We start from the raw sequence: 24,458 nt of genomic DNA, 5'->3' as shown, positions 1-24,458 counted from the left end.
GGCGATCGTGACGCCCCCACGGCCGGCCCCTCAGGAAATATCGCCCTGCCGCAATGATTTGATGTAACGCAGCGCGCGAGATTCCCACAATTATTGCTGACGACTCCACATCAGCTAGCGTCGTTCGTCGCCGGTTCTGCAGCTCGGGATCTCGCATAGTCGCCTGCTCCGTAGCTAGTATTCGTCTTCGTCTCCGGCTCGCCGGCGTAGATCATAGATGCTCTGGGCCTCTGGCCGTGGCACCTATCGGGACATCCAAGTGCTGGAAGATGCTCGCCGCAACACATGGTGTGCCTTGCTTGCTCCGGCGTGAATGATTGCCGGCGGCACACATGCCGATGTGTTGGCACGTCCATATGCCTATGGCATGGCTCTGTAGTGCCGTGCCTTGTCGTCCATGCGTCCAGCATATGCTTCTCTCATCTCGGATCTTGTCAGGATGTGTACTACTCCTGCACACACGGCGTACCAGGCACTAGGTGTCGATTTCGAATGGCTCCCATTTTTTTCTTTTTTTGACTGTTCATTCGTGCAGTACATTCATTCTATGGTTCACTCCATTAGCCAATTCAATTCAGTCACTTGCAGAAGAGTTCAACTCTTCTTTTGGCCTAACGATGTGGTACTATGCGGAACTACTAATAGGAACGCATGATGTTGCATTATAGTGAGAATTAGTATGGCGTCAGCAATTTAACATACATTTTATTGCAGCGACCTGATGACAGCATGGCACATACAATCATTTTGTCCGATCCGTATGTAGATCCTCATGGCCCCGTCACCGTGCTGTTGCTTCCAGTAGCTCACAGACCATTCTGGTCCACTGATCACTACTCATCTCGGTTCGGGCCATCTCTCGCAATGAATTCAGAAAACGAAACACCTGTCTGCTACTCTGCTCCCTCTGCTTCTAGTTTTTTTTCTCCCAGGCTGCACACTGACTACAGGGGACAGGTCCACACACCCCCAGTTTTTTTTCCTTCAAAAAACAGAGATATTTTGAGAGAAAAGAAGTACTGGAGTGTTTTTTTTTTAAAAAAATAGATACAGAAAATATAGCAAATATCTCAGCAACCTGTGACCGAGACGTGTACGAAACATTGCTTTCGATGATCACCAACCGTAGAAGGAAACACACAGATGCAGCTTTATTGATGCTTTCGATTTGGACTAATGAGAGAACAGGCTCTGCTGCATCAAACGGCCGTATAATTGCAGCGGAGAATCAGGCCGAACGGGACTAAAATTGACCTCGGATGTCGACGGTTGTTGCTGCTGGGCCGAGGTTCTTGGTCTTGCCAATTGCCAGAAAGTGAGCTCGTTGCTTCTGGGGACGGCAAGGCAAAAACCAGCAGCTTCTTTCGTGAGGCAGGCACACTTGGGGACCCAAGAGTGGCTGCTGCTCTCACTCTCTATTGCTGCGGAATCGTACGCCAGTGTTCTCAAGTTATTAATGTTCAAAGATGTTCTCAAGTTGCTGCATTGCATCCCCTCCCACCAAAAAAAAATTGAATTTCACGAGGCTTTGTGATCCAGGTGTTGGAAAATTCTTCTTTTTTTTTTAAAAAAAAGGAAAATTCTAGCTTCTTTGGAACAATGCCATTTATTCCATATCTTGTGAAAAGCCTCGCTACCAACAAAATTGCGTGTCTTCTCTCCCTACTTGACAGTCATGAGCCTGTTCGGCTGGACTTATAAGCCGGTTGAAAAGCTAAAACGACTGATTTGTTGTGAGAGAAAAACACTGTTCGGTGGCTGATAAGCCGGCTGATAAGCTGAAGTGAACAGGCTGCATACTCGTTTTATCTACAAGGCGTATTTTGTTTCGCTAGGTCATTCTTTCTTTAGAAAAGCATTTTTTACTGTGAATCTAACAACATAAAATTTGTGCCAAAAGTAGGTTGGTTTATATAAAATCATTCATTGTTTCTTTCCAGTGCAGTTAGCATACATCATAACTTTGTACTGAAATTAAAAATTTACCAGCAAAATTTTCTACCGTTGTTGATCCCTATCATCCCACATCATACCGGCGCAGCTAGATTTTTCTGGATGCCAAGACATGGACATTTAACGTTTGAGTAAACCCGGACGTCACACTCCACGCCTCCAGCTGTGCGTATGATTCCCCCTGCCTTTTGACGGCCGGAAGCAGCGGAGCGTCGTTTCGCAACAAACCAAATCAAACCAACCGTGAATTTCTGTCAGCTTCCTCTCGCCGGTTTTTAAAAACTCCCTCGCGCGTTCTGTCCATTCCGCAGCTCAGCCACGATCTGGAAGGGGGTGTTGGAGGGGAAGTAGATTGGTGTCGTCTAATATGCGGTCTCATACATGACACGTAATCTTAAGACGATTTAACAGACAACTTGTACAATAGGTTGTCCTATAAGTTGTCTGGTAGTGGTATATAATTTCTTAATTTGTGCATAAGAAAAATAAAATATTATGAGTTGCATGGTAACAATAACTCGTACAATGATTGTTAAGTTGTCTCGTAGTCCTACAATTTAGCTCATGAGGTGGTTGTTTCGTGAAGCAACGACCTCGCTCTCTCTCCTCCACATCATTAAAAATCCTACGTGGCACTGCATGAGACGACCTATGAGACCGCTGCCGTGTAGCAGTAGGAGAGCCAGCGGCACGCCATCCACCTCTTCCCGTGCGCCGGAGGAAAAACAAGCCCGAGTTCCAGGGGATTCCATGGGATCGCAACAGTCCAGCGGCTGACAGATCGGTTCCGGCTGGTTGGTTCCCTTTCCCTGGCAGATCGCTTGGCAGTTGGCACGACGCCGGCTTCAAAATCAGATCGCGTGCCTGTGCATGTGCTCCTGCTCGCAAGGGGGCAGAGAGAGATCGGTGTCGGCTACTGCGCCGCTAGAAAGGTGGGTTCTCGAGGGGATCTCGCCGCCGGTCGCGGAAAGACCGGTTTTTTTTTTGTTTCTGTTTCTCCCTCCCTTGTTTCTCGGTGGCGGCGGCGGCGGTGGCGCGGCCGCGCTTCGCTGTTGCATTTTCTTTGATTGTTATTGTTACCGGTTACCACCTGTTTGGCGTCGCCCTCGTGCCATCTCCATGTGGCGTCGGGGCACTTGCTCCGCCTCCCGCTGAGCCGTTTTGTCCTCATTCGCAGGGGACCCTGGTCGCCTGCTGCTTCTTCTACTACTACCCCCCCATCTCCCTCCTATTCTATTGCGAGCCGGCGGCAGGGAGGAGGAGGGAGCACAGACGTCGACTGGGGAGCGGCTCTTGGCCCCCATTAGAGCCGCCCGTCGCCCCTGATCTGGACCGGAGGCCTCCGCTCCTCCCATCACTTCTTGGTTGCCTTCGGCCGTCTTGTTCTTCTTCTTGAGAGGTAAGGCGCTCGAACTCTGAGAATTGCGTTATCTCCCCTGTGCTGTGGTGGTTGCTTGCTTCGATGCGCTCGTCCTGAGTTGTGTCTCGCGGTGGGGGTTGCAGGGGCCGTTGTTTGGAGGGCCAAGATGTCGGGGGCAGTGCTCGTCGCAATCGCCGCCTCCATCGGCAACCTGCTGCAGGGGTGGGACAATGCCACCATTGCAGGTAAATCTCGTGCTCTCCGTAGATCGGTTTTACCAGGCATCTACATGCTGCTGCTCAGTCTGGTGTAGTCGTGGTTATATTTCTGCCAGATCTTTAGTTCCTCGGGAGCTCGGATCGGATGTTGCTTGGTACTAGTTATCAGATCATGTGTAGTATTCCATAGAAGTAGAAGTGCTTGACAGAATTTCTGTTGGTTGCTATTTTATTCTCAGAGAAACTTTATCCTAGCTTTGTTAATTAAGAAAAATATTCCTAGAATTTTCCCCAGAACTGTAATGATAGTAGCTTTCTTCTGCTTGATCTGCAAGAACCGTTCAATTCTCAGTTATTTGATGCCCAACTATTACCTTTTGCAATGTTTAGTCCTGAAAATATCGGTGGGGCCATTGACAATACAATTATTTTCTCCAGGTGCTGTTTTGTACATAAAGAAGGAATTCAACTTGCAAAGCGAGCCCACTGTGGAGGGGCTGATTGTGGCCATGTCACTCATTGGCGCAACTATCATCACCACATTCTCCGGGCCAGTATCGGACTTGATTGGCCGCCGCCCTATGCTCATCCTCTCTTCAATTCTGTACTTCTGCAGCAGCCTCATCATGCTATGGTCCCCTAATGTCTATGTCCTGCTGCTGGCACGTCTCGTGGATGGATTCGGTATCGGCTTGGCTGTCACGCTTGTGCCTTTGTACATTTCAGAAACAGCCCCTCCAGAGATCAGAGGTTTGCTGAATACACTGCCACAGTTCAGTGGTTCAGGAGGAATGTTCTTGTCATACTGCATGGTGTTTGGGATGTCGCTATTGCCATCACCTGATTGGAGAATTATGCTTGGGGTGCTTGCCATACCTTCATTGTTTTTCTTTGGATTGACGATATTCTATCTGCCTGAATCCCCAAGATGGCTGGTCAGCAAAGGGCGGATGGCAGAGGCAAAGAAGGTGTTGCAAAAATTACGTGGGAAAGACGATGTCTCAAGTACGTTTCACTAAAAAATTGATTTTCATTTCACTTAAGAGTTCTAGTGAGGCTAGTTGTTGCTCTCTAGTAATACTGAATTGTTGGTTGATTTCAGAAGTGGTATGCGTTCACACTATGTTGAATGGTATAGAATTCTAGATTTTTCTTGTCAATAAAAAAAAACAGTTAATACTCGCAGAATGATGATTGCATAACATTTAACCATAGGTGCTTGAAGAGCAAAATTGTTTCAGTTTGCTTGACATCTTATTTGTATTTTAAATTTTATGTATAGTTATTTTATGGTGACGTACGTATTAAGCATGTCAGAAAAAAGTGTATTACATTCTTCTTTTGCTCTTTTAGTAAGTGCATTGACAGCACTGTGGCTAATAGATGCAACTAGAGTTCTTCACATTGTATAATCTGCTAATTTTGGAAAGTTATACAAGTTGATTATGGTATCATCTTTAAAGATGAAAGGTTCATGTCTGACTAATAAGACGAATACAGTTCAGACCGTCAATATTGATTAGAGCCAAAGGCAGCAAGCAAGTTGTTTCACTATAGCTGATTGGTGTTTCCTATAAATGATTTATTAATAATTAGAGTGTGGGCTGAAAACCTGAGACTTGGCTACTTCTATCCAGCCCATATTTTAGTTTCTGCTTTATTCATATTTATTTATTCCATAGTGGCATCAACAGTGAGGTCATGCGATAATTTCATGTATGCAATTTCGCAGGTGAAATGGCCCTTCTTGTTGAAGGGTTGGAGGTTGGAGGAGACACCTCCATTGAAGAGTATATCATCGGCCCTGCCACTGAGCCAGCTGATGATCATGTTGCTGATGGTGATAAGGAACATATCACACTTTATGGGCCTGAAGAAGGACAATCATGGATTGCTCGACCTTCCAAGGGACCCAGCATGCTTGGAAGTGTGCTTTCTCTCGCATCTCGTCATGGAAGCATGGTGAACCAGAGTGTACCCCTTATGGATCCGATCGTCACACTTTTTGGGAGTGTCCATGAGAACATGCCTCAAGCTGGAGGAAGTATGAGGAGCACACTGTTTCCAAACTTTGGAAGTATGTTCAGCGTCACAGATCAGCATACCAAAAATGAGCAGTGGGATGAAGAGAATCTTCACAGGGACGACGAGGAGTATGCATCTGATGGTGCAGGAGGTGACTATGAAGACAACGTCCACAGCCCATTGCTGTCCAGGCAAACTACAAGTGCAGAAGGTAAGGACATTGCACACCATGGTCACCGTGGAAGTTCTTTGAGCATGAGAAGGCCAAGCCTCCTGGGGGAGGGTGGGGAGGGTGTGAGCAGCACTGGTATTGGTGGGGGATGGCAGCTTGCATGGAAATGGTCAGAGCGAGAAGGTGAGGATGGTAAGAAGGAAGGTGGTTTCAAAAGAATCTACCTGCACCAAGAGGGAGTTCCTGGCTCGAGAAGGGGCTCGATTGTTTCACTCCCTGGTGGAGGCGATGTTCCTGAGGGTGGCGAGTTCATACATGCTGCTGCTTTGGTAAGCCAGCCAGCACTTTACTCAAAGGATCTTACAGAGCGGCGTATGTCTGGTCCTGCCATGATTCACCCATCTGAGGCAGCTGCCAAAGGCCCAAGCTGGAAAGATTTATTTGAACCTGGTGTGAGGCGTGCCTTGTTAGTCGGTGTTGGAATTCAGATCCTTCAACAGGTAGAGCTAATTTAATCACTTTCGCTTGTTATCTTATAGAACCATCCTGCGCTATTTATACCCAAACAAATAAAAAAAGGAAGAAATTAACTTTCAAGTAATGAATTCAACCATAAATCTTATAGAAATATTCGTCATATTCTGTTTTGGGTTGTTCTAATATTGATAGCTTAATAAGTAAGATTATTAACTGAGCTTAAAAATAGCCTACTAACTTTGTTTCTCATGTTTAGTTTGCTGGAATAAACGGGGTTCTCTACTACACCCCACAAATTCTTGAACAAGCTGGTGTGGCAGTTCTTCTTTCCAATCTTGGTCTCAGCTCGGCATCAGCATCCATCTTGATCAGCTCTCTCACTACCTTATTGATGCTTCCTAGCATTGGTTTAGCCATGAGACTTATGGATCTTTCTGGTAGAAGGTAACTTGTTTATTTTCATTGCATAGTCTTAGTATTATCCCTTACCAGAAATTTGCAAAATGTGCCCCAAGGAGCATTATATGATACATCACTTCCCTTTCTGCAGGTTTCTGCTGCTAGGCACAATTCCAATCTTGATTGCATCTTTAGTTGTCCTGGTTATATCCAATGTTGTCGACTTGGGTACAGTGCCCCATGCTGCGCTCTCCACAGTCAGTGTCATCATCTATTTCTGCTGCTTTGTCATGGGCTTTGGACCCATCCCCAACATTCTATGTGCAGAGATTTTTCCAACTAGGGTTCGCGGCCTCTGCATTGCCATCTGCGCGTTGACATTTTGGATTGGAGACATCATTGTCACCTACAGCCTTCCTGTGATGCTCAATGCTATTGGTCTAGCAGGCGTCTTTGGCATATACGCAGTTGTCTGCATGATCTCCTTTGTCTTCGTCTTCCTTAAGGTCCCTGAGACAAAGGGCATGCCCCTTGAGGTCATCAGTGAGTTCTTTGCGGTTGGTGCGAAGCAGGCAGCTGCAAAGGCCTAATTCCTTTGGCAGCTCTTCTTGCAACTTTTGTGCTGTGAATTGCAAACTTGAAGGGATCTCGCCAAGATGTTTGGGAGACTTTTATGAGATGGAAACAGACAACTGCTGATGCTCCGTAAGCGACACCGAGAGTTCATCAATGGCACAGCAGCTGTTAAGTAGGCAAATTCGATGTCATCTACCATCAGTTGTTTATTAGTAAAGTATTAGGCATGCTGTTCAGCTGTGGTTGTTGGTAGAGATATTTAGACTAAAGTTAATGATCAGATTCAGTGGTATTATATTTAAGTCCCAATAAAGTAAATACAGTTTTGCATATCCTCTTGTCAGCTTCTGTACCGTTCAATTTTGTATTACTTGCTAGAAATTGGATGGCCTATGGTGGCATGCGATATTAAATTTAAGATGTTGTTGTAATACATGCTACTATGTTTTCCTCCTATCTCCTACTAAAGCACTGAAAGGGCTCCATGATTTTGAAGGCCTACTGATAATCAAGAAGCATGTCACACACCCAGCTCTACCTGGAGCGGGATTATGTTTCAGGCGCACTGAAATATTTGTTGGTAATTGTATAGCTATGAAGCTATAATGAACCCTTCTATTGCATGGTGTTTACTCTCGTGCTCGTTTGCAATTAGAAGATTTTTGAAGTGGTTTTCACTTGTACTAACCCCTTCTCTATGTTTCGTTTAAAAAAAAACGTCTCTACCTGATCCATTTAGCTCATGGCCTAAGCACAGATACTACAATTGCTAAATTTGGTGGATTAGATTTGTCAGGACCAAATCATCTGTGCATTATGGAGAACTGTTGAGAACAAAAAAAAGGATCATCTATTGAACCTTCAGAAAAATAACTGAATTTAGTTAAGTGTAATAGATTTGCATTGCATTGGTAAAATTGTAGGGACTTGAACACTTTGTGAAGAACAGTCAAGACTAGCATTCAATTTGATTTCGAATTCCTTCACCGTTTCTACTAACACATTCAACAAAGGCATCTCACATAGTAACATGCTAACGTCCCATAGTGATACACAATACATGCTTTACAGATGATATACTCACTACAAAGATGAAAAAACAACAGCGACCTATCCATCTGAGATACAAAAATTCACAAATTCACTATAACCAACAATATATCATGCCAGGAAGAAAATCCTTTCCAAAAGAACTATACAAAAACAAAATATAACTGAAAAGTGGTTTGTCCGAATCATCAGTGTCTTCACTCTTGACCTATGGTACTCGTTTTGAAGTGCTGCTAGCTCTTGCTGGGGGAGTTGCTTGAGTGGTGGTACTTCTTCGCACACCTGTTGCCACTGGGAATCATACAAAATAAGACGTAGTAATAGCAAAGTAGCATGTGCATATGAGACAACGTGCACTTAGAAAAATTAAACCACACACAGAATATGGGACTTGAATTCCGGGAGTGATAATCAAGAACGGCGTGACAACTATTCTTTGTTTAGTTTTCTGTGAGTTGTTCAAGAGTCGCAGACATTTACAAGAAATTCAATGGAATTGTATCCGATTACTAGACTAGATTGGCTGCATCAAGAGTTGGTAAGTTACATTGCATATTATAGATAATAATTCTTTCATGGCCTGTTTTATTCACTCATTATGAATAGCCTAATGCAACTTGGTCAAGATGATCACGGTATTTGTCAATACAAACGAAGAGTATAGTCAAATCCATGTACAAACAAATGTCTCCCTCCATAGGTATATGTTTGGTATATTCTATGAACTTTCTCATATTCAGATAACAAGTTAATCATCTGTAGAACTATTGAGTCGGAGTCGGACTAAGATCCATTTAACTGAAACATCAGCTCCTTCAGCTTCGCATTCTCAGAAAACGAAGCTATTAATACGAGTGCAAACTTACAGGTATCTTACCTGAAGATCTAGGTGCAGAAGGATCTCTTGGTTTAGGCCGCATGCTTGCTGGGCCTACTTTTGGGACTGTTAGCTTCTGGACTCGATTTATTGCTTTGGCTCTACATGAGAAAGAATGAACAAGTTACAGATAACAACCAGGCCATGGAAACCATTTACGGCAGAATTTCTACGAGCGAAGATTTCAAATGAGCAAAAATATTATCAAGTCCAAGACTATAAAGAACTAGAAATACTCACAACCGCTCTTTTCCAGCACTAGATGTTTTCTCTTGTTCTTGGTCCAAAATGTTGTTCACTGAACTGCCAGTTTCTGCACCTGCTGATATACCGCCATCTGATACATCACTTAACCTTCCATCTGAATCAACATCACCAAGGGCAGAAACCTCAGGATTAGCGGAGCTGTGACCCAGCTGTTGGTTTTCATCAGTAGAGAGCAGGGACCCAGCTTCAGAATGCCTGTCACTGGTGTCAGAGAAGTTGTCAAAATCGGAAGCAGCCCCACTGCCAAAGCTTGCCACCTTTCCTAGGGATGTCATGCCTGGAGAAGAGGATGAATGCTTCAACAGGGAGTCACCATGTTTCGTGGGCTTCAGTCGAGAGTTGCTACTATTGACTAGTTGCAGCCGATCAATTTCATCATCCTTCTTTGAAATGGTATCCTTGAGCAGTGCAAGCTGCAAGGTGAAACATTAGATGTCAGTATGTTTCCTTGGGGATCAAATTCAATTTCCTAGAAATAACAAAATTTTGAACATGGCATTCTTGATTTCTTTGCAGATTTAAAAATAAAAGTCATTATGTTCACATGTTCCATATACCATTTCATATCGATCTCCCTAGAATGGATATAATAAGTGAAGGAAAAGAGAAAAAAAAGGTTACCTGATCCATTAGTTCTCTGACATCCTTTCCCTCCTTATTGGTCCTTGCAACACCTAGTTCCACCCCAGATACACGTTCAGCAAATTTCAGTGTACTTAAAGTCTCTGTGTACGACAACACATCTGGGTTGACTTGCACAAACATTAGGGTCTTTGCATGCCCACCTACACATGGGAACTTTTTTTGTCAACAAACTATTTACAATTATGATGTAATGCAAACTGAATTTCTAGCAAAGAAGATCACCCAAAGAAGTTTGTAAGACTTGTGTAAGCTTGCTATTTCTGTATGGTACATGAGCATTCTTTTGTGACAAAGAAAATATAACATCCCCGAGAGCCGCCAAAGACTTGTTAATGTGCTGTGCTTCTTTGAGCCTGTCTCCTGTAACCGCAGATCGGTCCACCCTTTCACTTCCAGCAAGGTCGACAAGGTGCAGAGCGCCACGCAAAGTGTTTCCGGTTTTCAAATCCTGGCCTTGTACATGGATGGTCACAACACTGCACAAGGGGAAAAAAATGATAAGAAGGTTTCTTTATACAGAAAAAGATAAGCAGCACAAATAACTAACCTGTGAGACCTGCTGCTTCTCTCATTCAAGGCTGTTGCACTCATGGATCTATTGTTGTGCCCTGTTTGCATTAGCTCAATAACATGAGAAGTCGAATTAACAGGACACATTGTTGCATCAGGAACTGCGAGTCCATTGGGCTGGGTGGTATTCTGGATCCCTAGTGTGTGCTAGTTAAGGAAAATGAAGGGTTTGTTACATCACTTCAGTCAGCAAGAAGCAAAGGATTGAACCCCTACACACAATGTGATGACAATAAAATCTGAAAAAGGATAGAAATAGTGTAACCAACTAAACTATGCAAGTTTTTATATAGTATGACTTAAGGAAACTATAATGCATGATCATAGCATAAGTGAGCTAATAGCAGTTAAGGACTTCAGGACTTGCATAGAAAACATGTATTGTTCCATTAAATGGAAGCTATACTGAAACAAGTCTTGAATAAGAAGGATATTTCTTCTGTGAACCACCACTACCAAGAAGATCACGGATTTGCTCATTGTAGATCTCAACCATTTGAACACCAAGTTCATACTTAATTGTGTCTTGCCGATCATGGGAGATATTGAAAAGGTCATTTAGTGCTCGATAATTGACACCCCATTCCTTCTCAGTTGCGTTTTCAGGTCCCATCTGAGCAATTCATTAAAACAAGGTAATGTGAATATGTCCTCCATTGCAGAGGAATCCAAACAGACAGAAAGACTTCAGTCCTGATAACTTCATACCATAGTATATGTTTTTCCTGATCCAGTTTGACCATATGCGAAAATGCAAACGTTGTAGCCATCAAGAACAGATCTAATTAGTGGTTGGATATCTTTGAAGACCATATCTGTAAAAGACAAGGATAAGAAAACAAATGTATACCTAATAAATTCAACAGCAGATAATTTGTTAGTTAAAAAACAGCAGATAATTGTTAGACTCCATTATCATGAGCACCTTGTGTAGTCGTAGGGCCAAAAACTTTGTTGAATGTGAAATTCTTGCCTCCTTCCTTTCCTTTCTTTGTAGGGTTTGATAAAACCAGTTCACCGTTCTCGCCAATATATTCAACTGAAGTGGACTTCTCATCCTCCCAGGGTCGAAAAGGTCTTATCCGGCAATAAACTCTGATATTTCCTGTTCAAAGATACTATGTTAAGCTACTATTTTTTGCTTGCATAATATTTAATACAGATAACCAGACAAAAAGAACTACTGATGCAGTTCAAATAGGAACCTTTCAGTTCTTGGATCTCATTGAATAATTTTCTATTATCTGCAAGAGCTGCATGATATTTTTCCGCAGCATTTGTGACCACCTTAAGGTTTTGTCCTGTTGAAAATTAAATTAAAATTTTAGTGCTGGCCTATTTGTGAAAAAAAACACTAAGATAATATAGGCCATAATTAGTGACATGGCTTCAATCTCACCAAGGCCAGCTAGTTCTTCAAACCATCTTTTTTGACAATTTAGGATTTCATGCCTAATGGAAACAGAAGATAGCCTCAAATCCTGATGAAACAGAGCACTGCTCACTTAAGTTCAGAATACATATATTCACCAAAGAGCTAAAGGAAAAAAGAAAAGAAAGTGGTCTGAATAATACCTGAGCATTCTTTACTTGCAAACCCACAAAATTGTCTACCACTATTTGCTTTTCCTTCCAAAATTGGATTGTAGATTGGGCTGATTCCTCAAGTTCTCTTCTCCGCTTGGTAGAATCTTCCAACATAAGCTCTATTTCTTTTATCCTCTGTTCCAACTCCTTATTTACTTTGGCAGCTTTGGTCTCTAGTTGCTGACTATGTGCCTCATGCAACTTTTTGGTTGCCTCAAGTTCTTGCCTGAGTTTCAAAATTATATTTTCATTCATTTCCTTGTCTGTGAGAAGCTTAACTACATCTCCCTTCTTAGATTCTAACAATTTGCAGCTCTCCTCATGTGATGACCTTAATGATTCCAAGTCCTGCTTAAGTTTCATAATTGTATTGCTATAATCCTCCTTCTCTTTCATTAGCCTATTTATGCCACCCTTCTCCTCTATTGACCTGTCTGCATCTTCACCTGATGCCTGTTTTCTGTCTTCAACATTGTCTTTCTTTGTGTCAGTTTTATCTTCTTTCTCTTTCATCAATCTAATCACATCCTCCTTCTCTTTCAGCAACTTAGTAATATCTTCCTTCTCCATAGTTAACCTAGAAAGGGCATCATTGTTCTCCTTGATCAACCTATCTCTGTCATCATCTATTGCTTGCTTCCTATCACTAACCTCAACACCAGCTAAGTTGACCATATCTTCCTTTTCCTTCATTAATCTAATTATATCTTCCTTCTCCTTCAACGAACTAATCATTTCTTCCTTTTCTTTTGTCAACTGAATTACAATAGCATCCTTTTCCTTAAGTAACCTATCTTTGCTCTCATCTGTTGTTTGCTGTGTATCTTCAACTGTGACATCTTTCACATTAAACATGTCTTCCTTCTCCTTCATTAGCATAATTATATCCTCCTTGTCCTTCAATAACCGCACCATGTCTTCATTCTCTTTTGTCAATCTAACTACAGTATCATCCTTCTCCTTAAGTAACATATCCACCTTGTCATTATTCAAGTTGCCTGTGTCTTCCTTCACCTTCAACAATCTGACCATATCTTCCTTTTCCTTCAGCAGCCTGATCATATCTTCCTTCTCTTTAAGCAACCTAATCATATCTTCCTTTTCTTTCATCAATCTTACCAAGTCTTCCTCGTACTGCATTAATCTAGCCATATCATCCTCTGCTAGTTGCCCCTTGCCTTCAAGTTTGTCTCTCTCCACCTGCATAATACAAGTGGACTTCCATGAATTGAATTGTTCAATTGAGGCTTAAGCAATACTTGTTCAAATGAATTGCTTGCCGTTATTCGCACTTAGCGAAGAGAGAACTCAGTAATCTCTGCTATTATTTTTAAGCTCCTATTGAAAAATGGAGTTTACCAGTACCCCCATTGTCTCATTATTTAACCATTTGATGGTGATACCAGGATCTTGAAAAGAAAAACACGCTAGTGTATAAAACTATGGCAAATGTGATTTATACAAATAACTGGCCCAGAGAAGGTACAAGAATGTACATGTGTTTGCCCACTTGCCCCACAAGCCAGGGCTTCTAGCACTCTTATCCTTGACTGATACTTCTCTTCGCGAGCTTTAATCAGGTTATTTTGCTGCATACAAGTAAGAAATCACATAGGACAAATCCAGTGACACAACAAAGACAAACAGTTACGTATCTTACATTTCGTATATGCCCAGCCTGAGTAGAAATACGCCTTTCAATCTCCACTATGACCTTCCTCAGAAGGCAAGCAGTGCGCTACAATGAATTTAACATTCATTTATACAAGGAAAGGTGTTAACACATATAGCACTATATCCTCTTAGATGTGGAAAGAACAAAACGACTAAATTGATTTTTTTGAGAAGCCTACATAAGGTATTTGTCCATTCTTCCTCTCGATGCTCTCATCAAGGATGCTGTTCGCAACACCCAAAAGTGACTGGGTGGGAGCATTCTGCAAAGATACGTTATGCAGTCAATATTTTTAGCATGGCAAGTTGGCACCAAAGGACAAAACAAAGCCCCTCTGTTTATTTTTTGTGCGAAGATTGCTGCACGGCACTTACCTCCAAGCTGGAGGATTTCATCAAGTCTGAAATTTTGCAACCAGGTAGATCAGAATATCCTTGTTTCGGCTGAAACACCCGTGACGGCGAATATGCATCGGCTCCAAAGGAGGGAGAGTACGGCTCTGAAAGCAAGTATATAACAGAAAGATATGTTTGAACCAGCAATTTGTGCACCTATTCTGTAAATTAGCAGTTGCCATTGCCATAACACTGTCGCAACGACGAGTATAATAAGACATTATTGTTTACCTGACATGATGGGGCTCGAGAGTACCCTTTGCAGCTTGGATTCCATGTTCCTCCGACCTCCTTCGCTGTCACACCTGGTGAGGAAGGCAGAGCTGCGGTGGTCTTCGCCGAGGCGCGATGAGAACCGGTCCTTTAGAGCGAGAATGCAGGTGACGACAGCTGACAGTTCCCCCTGGAAGGACCGGATGAATTGCCGCCAGCGTCAATAGCGAAGGAAACAAATTCAATGCCGCGGCATTGATGAGGAGGAGGAAGAAAGGCAGCCTAATTAGTAGTTACCCTCTCGAGGTCGTAGGCGCTGAAGGTTGGCACGCCCATCCGCTCGACGGCAGCGCGGAACCTGCCCACGTTGTCCGAGGCCGCGTCGTCCAGCAGCGCGCCCGGCAGCAGCCGGCGCAGGAGCGCGCAGAGCAGCCTGCCATTGGCGAGCGCGGCGCGCAGGTCGTCGTCGGTGGCCTGCGGCGGCGGCGGCAGCGGCACGTCCGGGAACAGGGTGCGCAGCCACCCGACGGCGTCCGCCCGCCGCCTCGCTGCGCGCGGCAACCAACCATCAGCAACAAGCAAGCAACCGATCAGCGGACGGATTCTTAACCCCGAAACGAATCAATCAAGAAATGCTCATCATTACATACATGGGTCTGGCGGCGCGGCATTGGGGTCGCGGAGGGACATGGGGGAGGTGGTGAAACGAAGCGGCGGGGACGGCCGCGCGGGGAATTTAAGGGCGGCGCCATGGGCGCGGGCGAGGGTGTGAGGACGGGAGGGAATGGGGCGCGCGGGAGGCGCGGAGGCCGTGGCCGCGTCTGTGTACGCCTACTCCTCTTCCTTCCGTCAACCTTCGGTCCTCTCTCGGATCCGGCTATTTTTGGGTGGCGGGGCGGAGACAGCTCCGGCGGAGAGCGCGAGCTCGAGCAGGAGCCGGGAGGCGCAGTAGGGACTGGGGAGGGGAGGTTGGACGGAGTGGTTTGGCGCCACATGGTGCCCCGCGCGACGGCAAGCGGGGACCAAACCGACGACGGTCGCGGTCTCGCCGTCGGGAGAAATTTGATATTTCGCCATCATCAAAAGCGGGGTTTCGCTGGATTGCCCTTCCGCAAATGGTTTTGCCAAAACTCCCGCTACAATAATGCCTTTTCACCCATTTCTAATATCTTTCGTAATTTCTAGCTTCTCAGGCCACATGAACGGACCAGCATACCCCTGTCTCCTTCGTCTCGATCTGTTCTCTCCCTCATCTTCTTGCCGCCGGGCTCCACGCGCATCAGCGCCGCTCGTGAAGCGCCGCCACTCCAGCCTGGCTCGCCAAACTGCACCAGAAGCCGACGCCGCTGATGTGGCCCGATCCAGAGCACGTCGCCCTGACTCCGACCGTGGTGGATACGGACGAGGCCTGGCGCATCTTGCCCCAATCTCCGCCTGCTTTTCTCGATGATTAGCTTGCATGTTTCGTCAGATCGAACTACTCGTCGGCGAGCTGGGTTGTGGACGCTCGCGGCAGTGCAGCTTTGCTTGCTTGCACTTAGCAATCCGTGTGAATAAATGGGTTAGTATTGCTTGGATAAACGATCAGCAGCCACTAGCAAGAGGATCGCATCTCCCGTTGATCCCTCCCCTCTCCAACAATCAAGAGCCAGCATCGTTGAATCCTCTCCATTTTTTTTTCTTTTTTTCCCTCGAGCCAAATTGCAGCACACAAGCATCATATCGAGCAGCAGCAACCACATGCCGCACGCCCTTCGTGGCTGCAGACGGCATGGCCCCCGCAGCAGCCTTGCGGCTGGCGAGGTCGAGGGCTGGCTTGCTGCGTGGGACTTGCAGGGCACGGTGGTGGCCGCCGGCATCGCGGGCTTGCGCGGCTTGGGGCGTGGTAGCATCGGCGGCGGGGTGAAGACGCAGAGAGAGGTCGAGGCAAAGGGCAATTAGGGAACTTCCAGTGAGAAAATAAGTGCAAATGATTAAATGAACACGAAAATAGAGAATAAGGCATTGTAGCGGGAGACCCAGTTTCGTAAGGGCATTTTGGCGACAGTCCAGCGAAACCCATTTTTGATGACGGTGAAATAGCAAATTTCTCCGCCGTCGACGGTGAGGCGGCCGCGGCGGCTCCCCGCACCGCCGTCTGGGCCGATGCGGACCGGCTCGCGGCCTCAGGCCGCACGCATATGTGTGTGTCCCCTCCTGCTGGAGCCCATGACTTGGCCCGCAGGATAACTTGTCAATTTGGGCCGTTCGCCCATGATGACTCGGCCCAGAAGGAGTTTCGGTCGTTTGTCCTCCGCGGCTCCGCGCGGGCCAGCCCGTTCTGTAAGCTGACTGTTGTGTTCATCGCACACACGGCCCAGAAGAAGCACAGGAGCAGATTGTTGTGTAAAGAAAAAGGTTTACCACACTAGAGTTCATGTCTATCTTTTTTATATACTCCATCCATTCCAAATTATAGAACATTTTAATCTTTTTAGGTTTATAAATATTATTATGCATCTAGGTATGTCTATAATTTGAAACGAAGGAGTAATTTTTAGTGAGGAGAATACCATCTACCACTCCCTCCGTCCTAAATTACTATTCATTTTGCTTTTCTGGACATGTATCTAGTGTAGAAAAGCTAAAATGAATAGTAATTTAGGACGGATGGAGTAGCTCTGTATAAATGCAAGGAAGGAAAAAAAATGTCAACCTAGGTTAAACCACAAAAGCAAAATAACCGCCAGATTCGAAATTCGACACCCACTATTTTTCGAAAGATTGTTATTTCAGTTATTATACGCTGAGAGGATCGTCCGAGAGGCCTGAGATTATGAGCGCGCAGAACAGGATCTCGTGATGGTACGGTTCGATCCGGGCGCCGCCGGGGGTCGAAGTCGAAGGCGCTGCAAACGCAAGTACCAGCCAGCTGCATTCATCATGCGCTGAAGCTCTACGTGCCCTTTGCAAGCAGAGCAGAGCTCAGTAAATGTGGTCACGGGTCAGCGGCTGCGAGCCTGTAAATCCTGCGCAGCGCAGCACCGTGAGCCGTCAGATGCGCTTTGACTGTGCTGCACCCGGCTCTGCTCTGCTGTGGCTGCCCTTTTGGACTCGGAGGGGTCCAGGTCCAGCCCAGGAGGACACTTGAGATCATCCTTTGGTGTTAAACCTATGACGGAGCAGCTTCGTTGTTTACTGTTACTTGTTTAGTGACTAATGCAAGCGTGCAGGTCCGTCCAGCGGTCGGATCCAGCATTGTTTATCCTCATCTTGCAAAAAAATGCGTAAAGTTTTAACGCTTCGGTTCTTTATCCTCAACTTGCGTCCTTGGCAGCCAGAATTATGTAAAGCAGCATGCATGGAAGGATTAGTGTGTGTGTAAATAAGTGTCTGAAAGGGTTAGAGATGATTGTGCAGCAGGAGAGCTTATCCGGTTATCCCCGTCCTGTATAGTACTGTGCCTGACGAGGCAGGCCTCCCTCCTTCCCTTTGCTCTGTCACCAAGCCTACTGCTGCTGCCCTTCTCCAAAGCTTAAAGCACACATGAATTGGATATCTGATAATCTGAAGGATCCTCCACATGCCCCGCCAAAAAAGGACCATCTTTTCTCAGCTACTAGTAGTATCACACTACTATATAGCTAGTCCGTAGCTGATTAAAAACAAAACGCATGGCATGGCCGCCTGCCTACCTGCTGGGTGCTGGGTGCTGGCTGCTGCAACCGGAAAGCGGCGCTCGCTGCATTCGTTTACTACGGCGACCTGGTAGTGGTAGCTCGCGGTGGCCCAACAGCCGGTTTATTAAACTAAGCTAGCAGAGCTCCATCAGCTGCCATGGCGTCCTACTCATGCAGCACTATAGTTGCAGCCGACTGGTGTGGTACTGGCGTCGCTGTCGTCGTGGCTAGCTTTCCCTTCCGTTGGAGAAAAGGCGAAGCTCATATGCCTTTCCTGCAGAGCGTAGGACATGGAAAAGCCTGGAGAGATTGTGCAGCGGATTCTACACAGGGATGGATATGCCTCTGCCGCTTTCTGGCTCTGACGACCGATGCTGTACATGCTGTGAGGCGACAAGCAGGAGGATCGTTGCTCTTGCGCATCTCAGCCGGCCGGCCAGCCGAGCAACGATGCATGGGTTTCTACTGCTGATCTTTATGATGGTGTTTACAGTGTTTCCCGGACAAGAAGCAGAGAAGAAGTGCAGTGCATTATCTGGGGGAGCCAAAGGAAGCGAAACAAAAAGCAGCTCATCTGCTTCATACATCTTTGTAATAATTGCAGTGATGGTTGTTTGAAATACTTGTATATACTGATTGCAGCAACCAATAATTCAGAGACCAACCAACGCAAGGACCCCAACTTATCTGCGGCATGCACCATGATTTGCCACACCATTATCCGGATGATAATAGTAATAATATAATACGCCAAGAAAAAGATAAAAAAAGGCCCCCAGGCTAGTGAAACCAAGTGCTCCGGCTTTAAGTAAGCACTATTCGGTGTGACGGTGTCCCGGGGACAAAGCAGCAGCCAGCAGGGACTCAAAGGGCCAATATAAAAACTTAGCAAATATCTTTGCTGTGGCCAGTAGTGGATTTGCAGGCCTCAAAGTTTTTGTCATATTCGATTGTGCGCTAAATAAGGACTGAATATTGTAAGCAGCAGCCCACAAGTGTTAGTTAGGAACCTAGCTAGGTCCATCTATCATGCACCCATATTTGTCATACTTAGTACAATCTGGGAGACTGATGGAGGGCTGCTTGACAGAACATTTTAGAAAGAACGACGATGCATGGTAGCATCACAACGAAACCTTCAAGACTTGGTCAAAAACTTCAAGACTTTGACGGCCAGTAACTTCTAAATAATTTACCTTTCAAACATGAAAGTCATGTTTGTAGGTTTGCGTACCCTTTCATAGTCGCATATATCTGTTTGCAAAATATATCATAATAGAAAATAGCAGCCAAACACACATACATTATTCGATATGTGGTTGGTTGGTGTTGGAGTTGTCGTTTTTGTATTTATCTCTGTTTACTCCACTAGTTCATCAACTCGTGCTCCCGCACGGGTTAATAATTTTAAAATTAGATTCCCTAGCTAATAATCAAAACTATTTATCTGTGATTCTTTTATTTATTTCATATTCTTACAATACTCTAGTTTTGTTTTATTTTAATTGGTAATTACTCTATAAATTATTTCATCTAGATTGGTACTTTTTTTCAACTTACAACGGACCTCCATACTTTGCGTTTAACAGTGAAAATCAATATTTTTTCATCGTTTGCTTCCATACATGTATAAGGTCACGGTGACACACATCATACATATATACTTGAACTTTGTATTCCTATATTACAACAACAGAAATAGGTAATTTAGAATCATATATTTGTTTACTTTTGGATATTTCTATACAATGAACATGCAAATCATTAGATTAAACTTAGGTGCTTATTTTAGGTTATTTTTAATAATGACATACGTGGTATTTTAGATACAAATTTAGAAAGACATTTTAAGATATTTTTACAATGACGTGTATGGATAATTTAGACAAAGATTTTGGATTACTATAAATTATTTTTTTATAATGCGGAGGTGTGTAATTTAGATATCAATTTAGGGTTTATTATATTTTCTAAAAAATTACCCACCTATGCCATTATAACAATTACCCCCATAAGCCATCAGAATATTTTCACAATAATAGTGGTGGGTAATTTTTTAGGAAATATAATAGATCAATGGCTATGATTATTAGAGTCTACACGACTAATACCTAGATGTTTCTTGAATTTTGTTAGAATTTTCTACTGTGTCTTGTGAAAATTAATGCGCGGTCTCCAATTTTTTTTAAAATAAGGGCATATAGCCTACTATCAAAATATTTACCTTGAGCTCTCTCTCATTTATTAAATACTCTAACACAATACTTATATAGATATATAACTATTATCTTCAACCGATTGTGATATATTTTATCTAGTAATTACTCTACAACGTTTTCATCCACATTTAGAATCTTTCTTCTTGCGCTTAAATTTGTTTAATGGACTCTAAATTTGAGCTATATTTTAACATAAAAAATCTATATTCTCATCACTTCCTTTACATATTTATAAATGGTGACACACATCATGTGTGTATATTTTAATTAATTTTTTATATAAATAGTGTAAGCTGTAAGCATAGATAATTTAAAATTATATATTGATGTAACTCTAGGTATATTTTTAATGAAGGTGATTTGGATTCAAATTTTCAATAATGGCATATGTGGGTGATTTAGATACAATTATTTTTTATAATGTTAGTGCTGGGCAATTTAGATATAACTTTAATGGATTATTTTAAATTATTTTTTATAATGGCATAGGTGGGTAATATTTTAGAAAATATAATAGGTCCAAGGCTATGATGATTAAGCCTAGAGAATTGATGGCTAGATGTTTTGCATTTTTGAGAGAATTTATAGGATTTATCTCTTTTTCTAGAGTGTCCACATAGGATTCCTAGGTGGCTTCATGTGTAGGCTTCTAAAGGAACCTCCAATTAGTAATACCAATTAGTAATAGTAAGATTGACCAGTAGTTTAATAATTAGCATTTCGACTTCACTTACGAAAAAGAAAAAATTAGTGGTCCCTTGAATTTATGTCATTTTTATTTTTTTAGAATTATAAATTTTGCTACATATCTAACCATAAAGTATATATCTAGAAAAATTAAAACGAGCTATAATTTAGGACGATGGAAGTAGCATATATCAAGCTGGCATTAACCTTCCATGATTTTTTTCGCACCAATGTGGAAAACCTGTGTCGTTTCTCATCGATCTCCCACCGTCGATGCCGGTCGCGATCGCATTAGCTTCCGCAGCTGGTGCCGGTTGGCGAATAATGGTTGCCTTGCCTTGTTCCTTGTTCACTGCAGCAAAGGCGACGAGCGAGCGAGCGGCCGGCCATGCACGCCAATCATGCACACAAGTTTTCGCCACACGACGACGACGACGCTTTTGCAACCATCGCCTTTAAGCAGGTCCTTATCCGACGAGAAGTGGCACTGCTTTTTCCAGCAACGGTTTTTCTAATCCTCTCCTTCTCTTTCTCTTTCTAGCAGTAGTGGCCTTCGTTTCTACGCATGGTTTTTGGATCGATGGCCCAGGAACGCCTCGGCTTTTCCGGGGGCTTTCACGGCAGGGCCGGCCGCACGCGTGGCACACGAGAGCGTGATCAGGTGAGGGCAGGCGACTGGCAGTGGCCGTATCATATTTGTCACCACTCGTGGCCGCCGCGTATTATTGTTTGCTCCATGCTTAATCCCTAAGAAACTAGCTGCGCCTAGAGTTTTTCTTTGCGTGCTTGCATTGCATGGGGTTTTTGCTGAAAGGAGGATCCGTTTTTCTGGCCTGGCCTTTTAACAAGTGGCCGTTTGAGCAAAGTGTACAACATGTAGCAAAGGAGTTGTGGTTGTATGGACTCAGGAATACCAGCCGCAGAAAGACTAGCGATCAAGAGTAATACTGGGTGACCTTTGTGGTCACCAATAAGTAGTGTACTCTGTGGGCTCAAAATGTTAATCCTGAAGGGATACGATTTAAGCAGATACAGTGGGTCATTATTCAGTTATACTAGATACATGCAAATGGGCATTAACATGTGCAATCCTTTTTCTTGAATTTTTTGAATGGTACGTGTTCGGCAAATGTTTACCATTGATTAAGCATGACAAATTTTCGCGAATGGAATTGGGCATTGGACGTTAACCTACAGTGTGGATCAAAATTGCAATCTGTAATGACTTCTTTAACAATATGTCTGCAATGACTTTGTTCAGTGAATTCAGTGTTCATCTCACTCCAATCAGCAGCAACTTTTTTCCAAGGAAAACTTTAGGTAATGCCTCAGGGACCCTGCCTGTGCCTGGTACGTGGATCATACAAAGCGTGCTTCTTTGAACGACAAGTGTCCTTATCCATAACTGAGTTTATGTTGAACGGGTTCAAGTCTGATGACACGTATGGTTATCCTGGACTCGTGCCACGTAGCTCGATCACAAAGCAAGTAGGGCATGCAATGAATGAAGTGATAGGGGGACGGACGGCACTTTGCTGCTTTCCTCTGACAATGTATATCGCTCTGGGGATGTCTTCAAACTTCCAAGCATGGACCTCAAAGACACTATCTTGGACGTGTAGGTCAAGAAAGAACACCTGATCTCGTTATCTCCAAAGACTAATAGTAGTTAGGCAGGTATAGAACTTTGTGGCATCGGCTCATTTTCAAACAGATGAAGACTAAATGGTGCCCCTTTTTTCTTTCTTCACCAAGACAATGTTTTTGAATTAACACTTAATGCTGCTTAGCGCTCCACTCTGTTTGTAGCAAGTAAAAAAACTTGGAAAGTGTTCCACATGTACTGCATTGGTTTGGCGTAAGCCAAAACATTTGAAAACACATCTAATTTAACTGAAGTCCGCCATTTCAACTCATTGCCGGTGATTTCAACATGTTTTTGGAGAAAGTTGATGCTCCGCCCTCTGGTGGTGATGTTTGGCAACAAACGGTTACCAATGGACACGTAGCAAACTTCATCGATAGTGCCCCTAATAATTGCATTATAGCGACGCGTTTAATAAGATTTGTCCACTCCCGTACGTATTTATTCCGAGATGATGTTCATCTGCCGAGACATGTTTTTAAGCTTATTGCTCGGCAAACTCGGACATACGCTTCATGCTTCATTAGTAGGGACGCGATCATGTATCTAATTGGAAGCAAATCCTCTCACTTTCTAGCCTTTAAATTTGAGTCAGTGACATGTGAGCACAAGTCTCCACGTCAGCGACAGACACAAAGTCAGGGGAGCCTCATCCATCTAATCGGTAATTCTCTTGATTTGAAATCCATATTTGTTTCATTCGGTCAGCCGAATAGCCTAGAACAAAAGAGAACATGAACCCTACTCATTAGGCATCTCTTGAGCAATTACATTTACGTCTGCATTACCATATAAACGTGTGATAATTTAGTTGTATATTAAGTTGTAACTACACAGTCATTTAATTTGTGCATAGAAAAAAAATTGTGAACTGCGTGGCAACAACAGCTCGTATACACGTAAAAAAGGTTATATCGTAGTCCTAAATTTTAGCTTATTATGTGGTTGCCTTACGAAACAATCACATCATTCTTTCACCTCTCCCTTCCCATCATCAAAAATCATATATGAAATTGCATGAGAAACAGCCTATAAAACAGATCACATGTACTGCACAAATCTCATAAGGTTTGCATATAATCACCTCATTCGAAATGGTAAGACAATAGCTATGTCTCCCTCTCTTTTTCCTTTCTTTCTCCTTTTTTTTTTAAAAAAAACAGACATCATATAAGTCGTCGAAAAACATGTACATCTCATGAGAGAAAGTCCCCTGGTTTCTTTGCCTACAACCTGGAGCCATGTATGCAGTTGAAGCTCCAAACGATGAGATGCGAAGCATCTTTATGGTTTCATCAATGTCCAGAGAAACAGGCGAGCAGTAGCCATGGCTGAAAGCCTGAAACTGAATCGCAAAGGCAAAACCGAAGCAGGCAAGCAGCAGCAAACCGGGAGGGCACCCATCCAAGCGCCCTGCCCCACAGTCCCACACCACACCTGCAAAGGGCGCCTGGTCTCCCCTTGGGATTGGATGGAGTCATGGAGATGGACCCTGTCCAAGCAATGCAATAATGCAGAGCCGCCACCACCCAACCCAACCATTTGCCTTCTTCCTCCTCCCTTTTGGACCCAGACCGCGGCAACAAGAAAACAAACAATCGCTGGCTGCTGCTGCTGCCGCTTAGCGGACGGATCGGATTACCCACTGTGATTAGCGTCGGAGGCCCCCATCCTTTTCCGGGGCTTTAAATACCTGTCCCCGCGCCACCTTCCTCTCCAACTCCAACCAGACAGGATAGTTCCACATCCACATCGATAGCCACAGCCACAAGGGCTCAGCTAGCTTCAA

At 43.9% G+C, this 24,458-nt stretch overlaps 2 protein-coding genes across 3 annotated transcripts; one reads left to right on the top strand and one right to left on the bottom strand.

Annotated features, from left to right (window-relative positions):
* Positions 1-2,696: 2,696 nt before the first annotated feature.
* LOC101777192 (monosaccharide-sensing protein 2) lies at positions 2,697-7,630 on the top strand. The gene is made up of 7 exons (XM_004951338.3): positions 2,697-2,885; positions 3,131-3,352; positions 3,457-3,558; positions 3,970-4,536; positions 5,264-6,228; positions 6,462-6,649; positions 6,756-7,630. Exons 3-7 carry the CDS (start codon positions 3,480-3,482, stop codon positions 7,192-7,194), a joined length of 2,238 nt encoding a protein of 745 aa, XP_004951395.1. The 5' UTR covers positions 2,697-2,885; positions 3,131-3,352; positions 3,457-3,479; the 3' UTR covers positions 7,195-7,630.
* Positions 7,631-8,119: 489 nt separating this feature from the next.
* Positions 8,120-15,775, bottom strand: LOC101776780 (kinesin-like protein KIN-14D). 2 transcript variants are annotated; one of them, XM_022826189.1, is made up of 19 exons: positions 15,110-15,775; positions 14,757-15,007; positions 14,478-14,649; positions 14,226-14,350; positions 14,030-14,113; positions 13,837-13,914; positions 13,673-13,765; positions 12,165-13,376; positions 11,989-12,070; positions 11,795-11,890; positions 11,515-11,694; positions 11,298-11,404; positions 11,024-11,202; positions 10,567-10,731; positions 10,242-10,495; positions 9,996-10,159; positions 9,348-9,787; positions 9,108-9,208; positions 8,120-8,512 (listed from the first exon to the last, which is right to left on the bottom strand). In XM_022826189.1, exons 1-19 carry the CDS (start codon positions 15,147-15,149, stop codon positions 8,439-8,441), a joined length of 3,897 nt encoding a protein of 1,298 aa, XP_022681924.1. In that variant the 5' UTR covers positions 15,150-15,775; the 3' UTR covers positions 8,120-8,438. The 2 variants fall into 2 exon arrangements, with proteins under 2 accessions (XP_022681924.1, XP_012699142.1); XM_012843688.2 differs by having other exon boundaries at positions 8,124-8,521; positions 15,110-15,772.
* Positions 15,776-24,458: the final 8,683 nt, after the last annotated feature.

The sequence above is a fragment of the Setaria italica genome, chromosome I, assembly GCF_000263155.2.
Source record: "Setaria italica strain Yugu1 chromosome I, Setaria_italica_v2.0, whole genome shotgun sequence".
NCBI lineage: Eukaryota > Viridiplantae > Streptophyta > Magnoliopsida > Poales > Poaceae > Setaria > Setaria italica.
The sequence above is the reverse complement of the archived record's forward strand: the minus strand, read 5'-3'. Positions and strand labels throughout refer to the sequence as shown.

Coding starts and splice junctions, on each gene's coding strand:
- LOC101777192 (XM_004951338.3), top strand. CDS start 3,480: ATGTCGGGGGCAGTGCTCGTCGCAATCGCCGCCTCCATCGGCAACCTG. Junction 3,559..3,969: donor GGACAATGCCACCATTGCAG/GTAAATCTCGTG, acceptor TATTTTCTCCAG/GTGCTGTTTTGTACATAAAG. Junction 4,537..5,263: donor TGGGAAAGACGATGTCTCAA/GTACGTTTCACT, acceptor GCAATTTCGCAG/GTGAAATGGCCCTTCTTGTT.
- LOC101776780 (XM_012843688.2), bottom strand. CDS start 15,149: ATGTCCCTCCGCGACCCCAATGCCGCGCCGCCAGACCCAT. Junction 13,915..14,029: donor AGAATGGACAAATACCTTAT/GTAGGCTTCTCA, acceptor AATTCATTGTAG/CGCACTGCTTGCCTTCTGAG. Junction 12,071..12,164: donor TGCAAGTAAAGAATGCTCAG/GTATTATTCAGA, acceptor CTGTTTCATCAG/GATTTGAGGCTATCTTCTGT.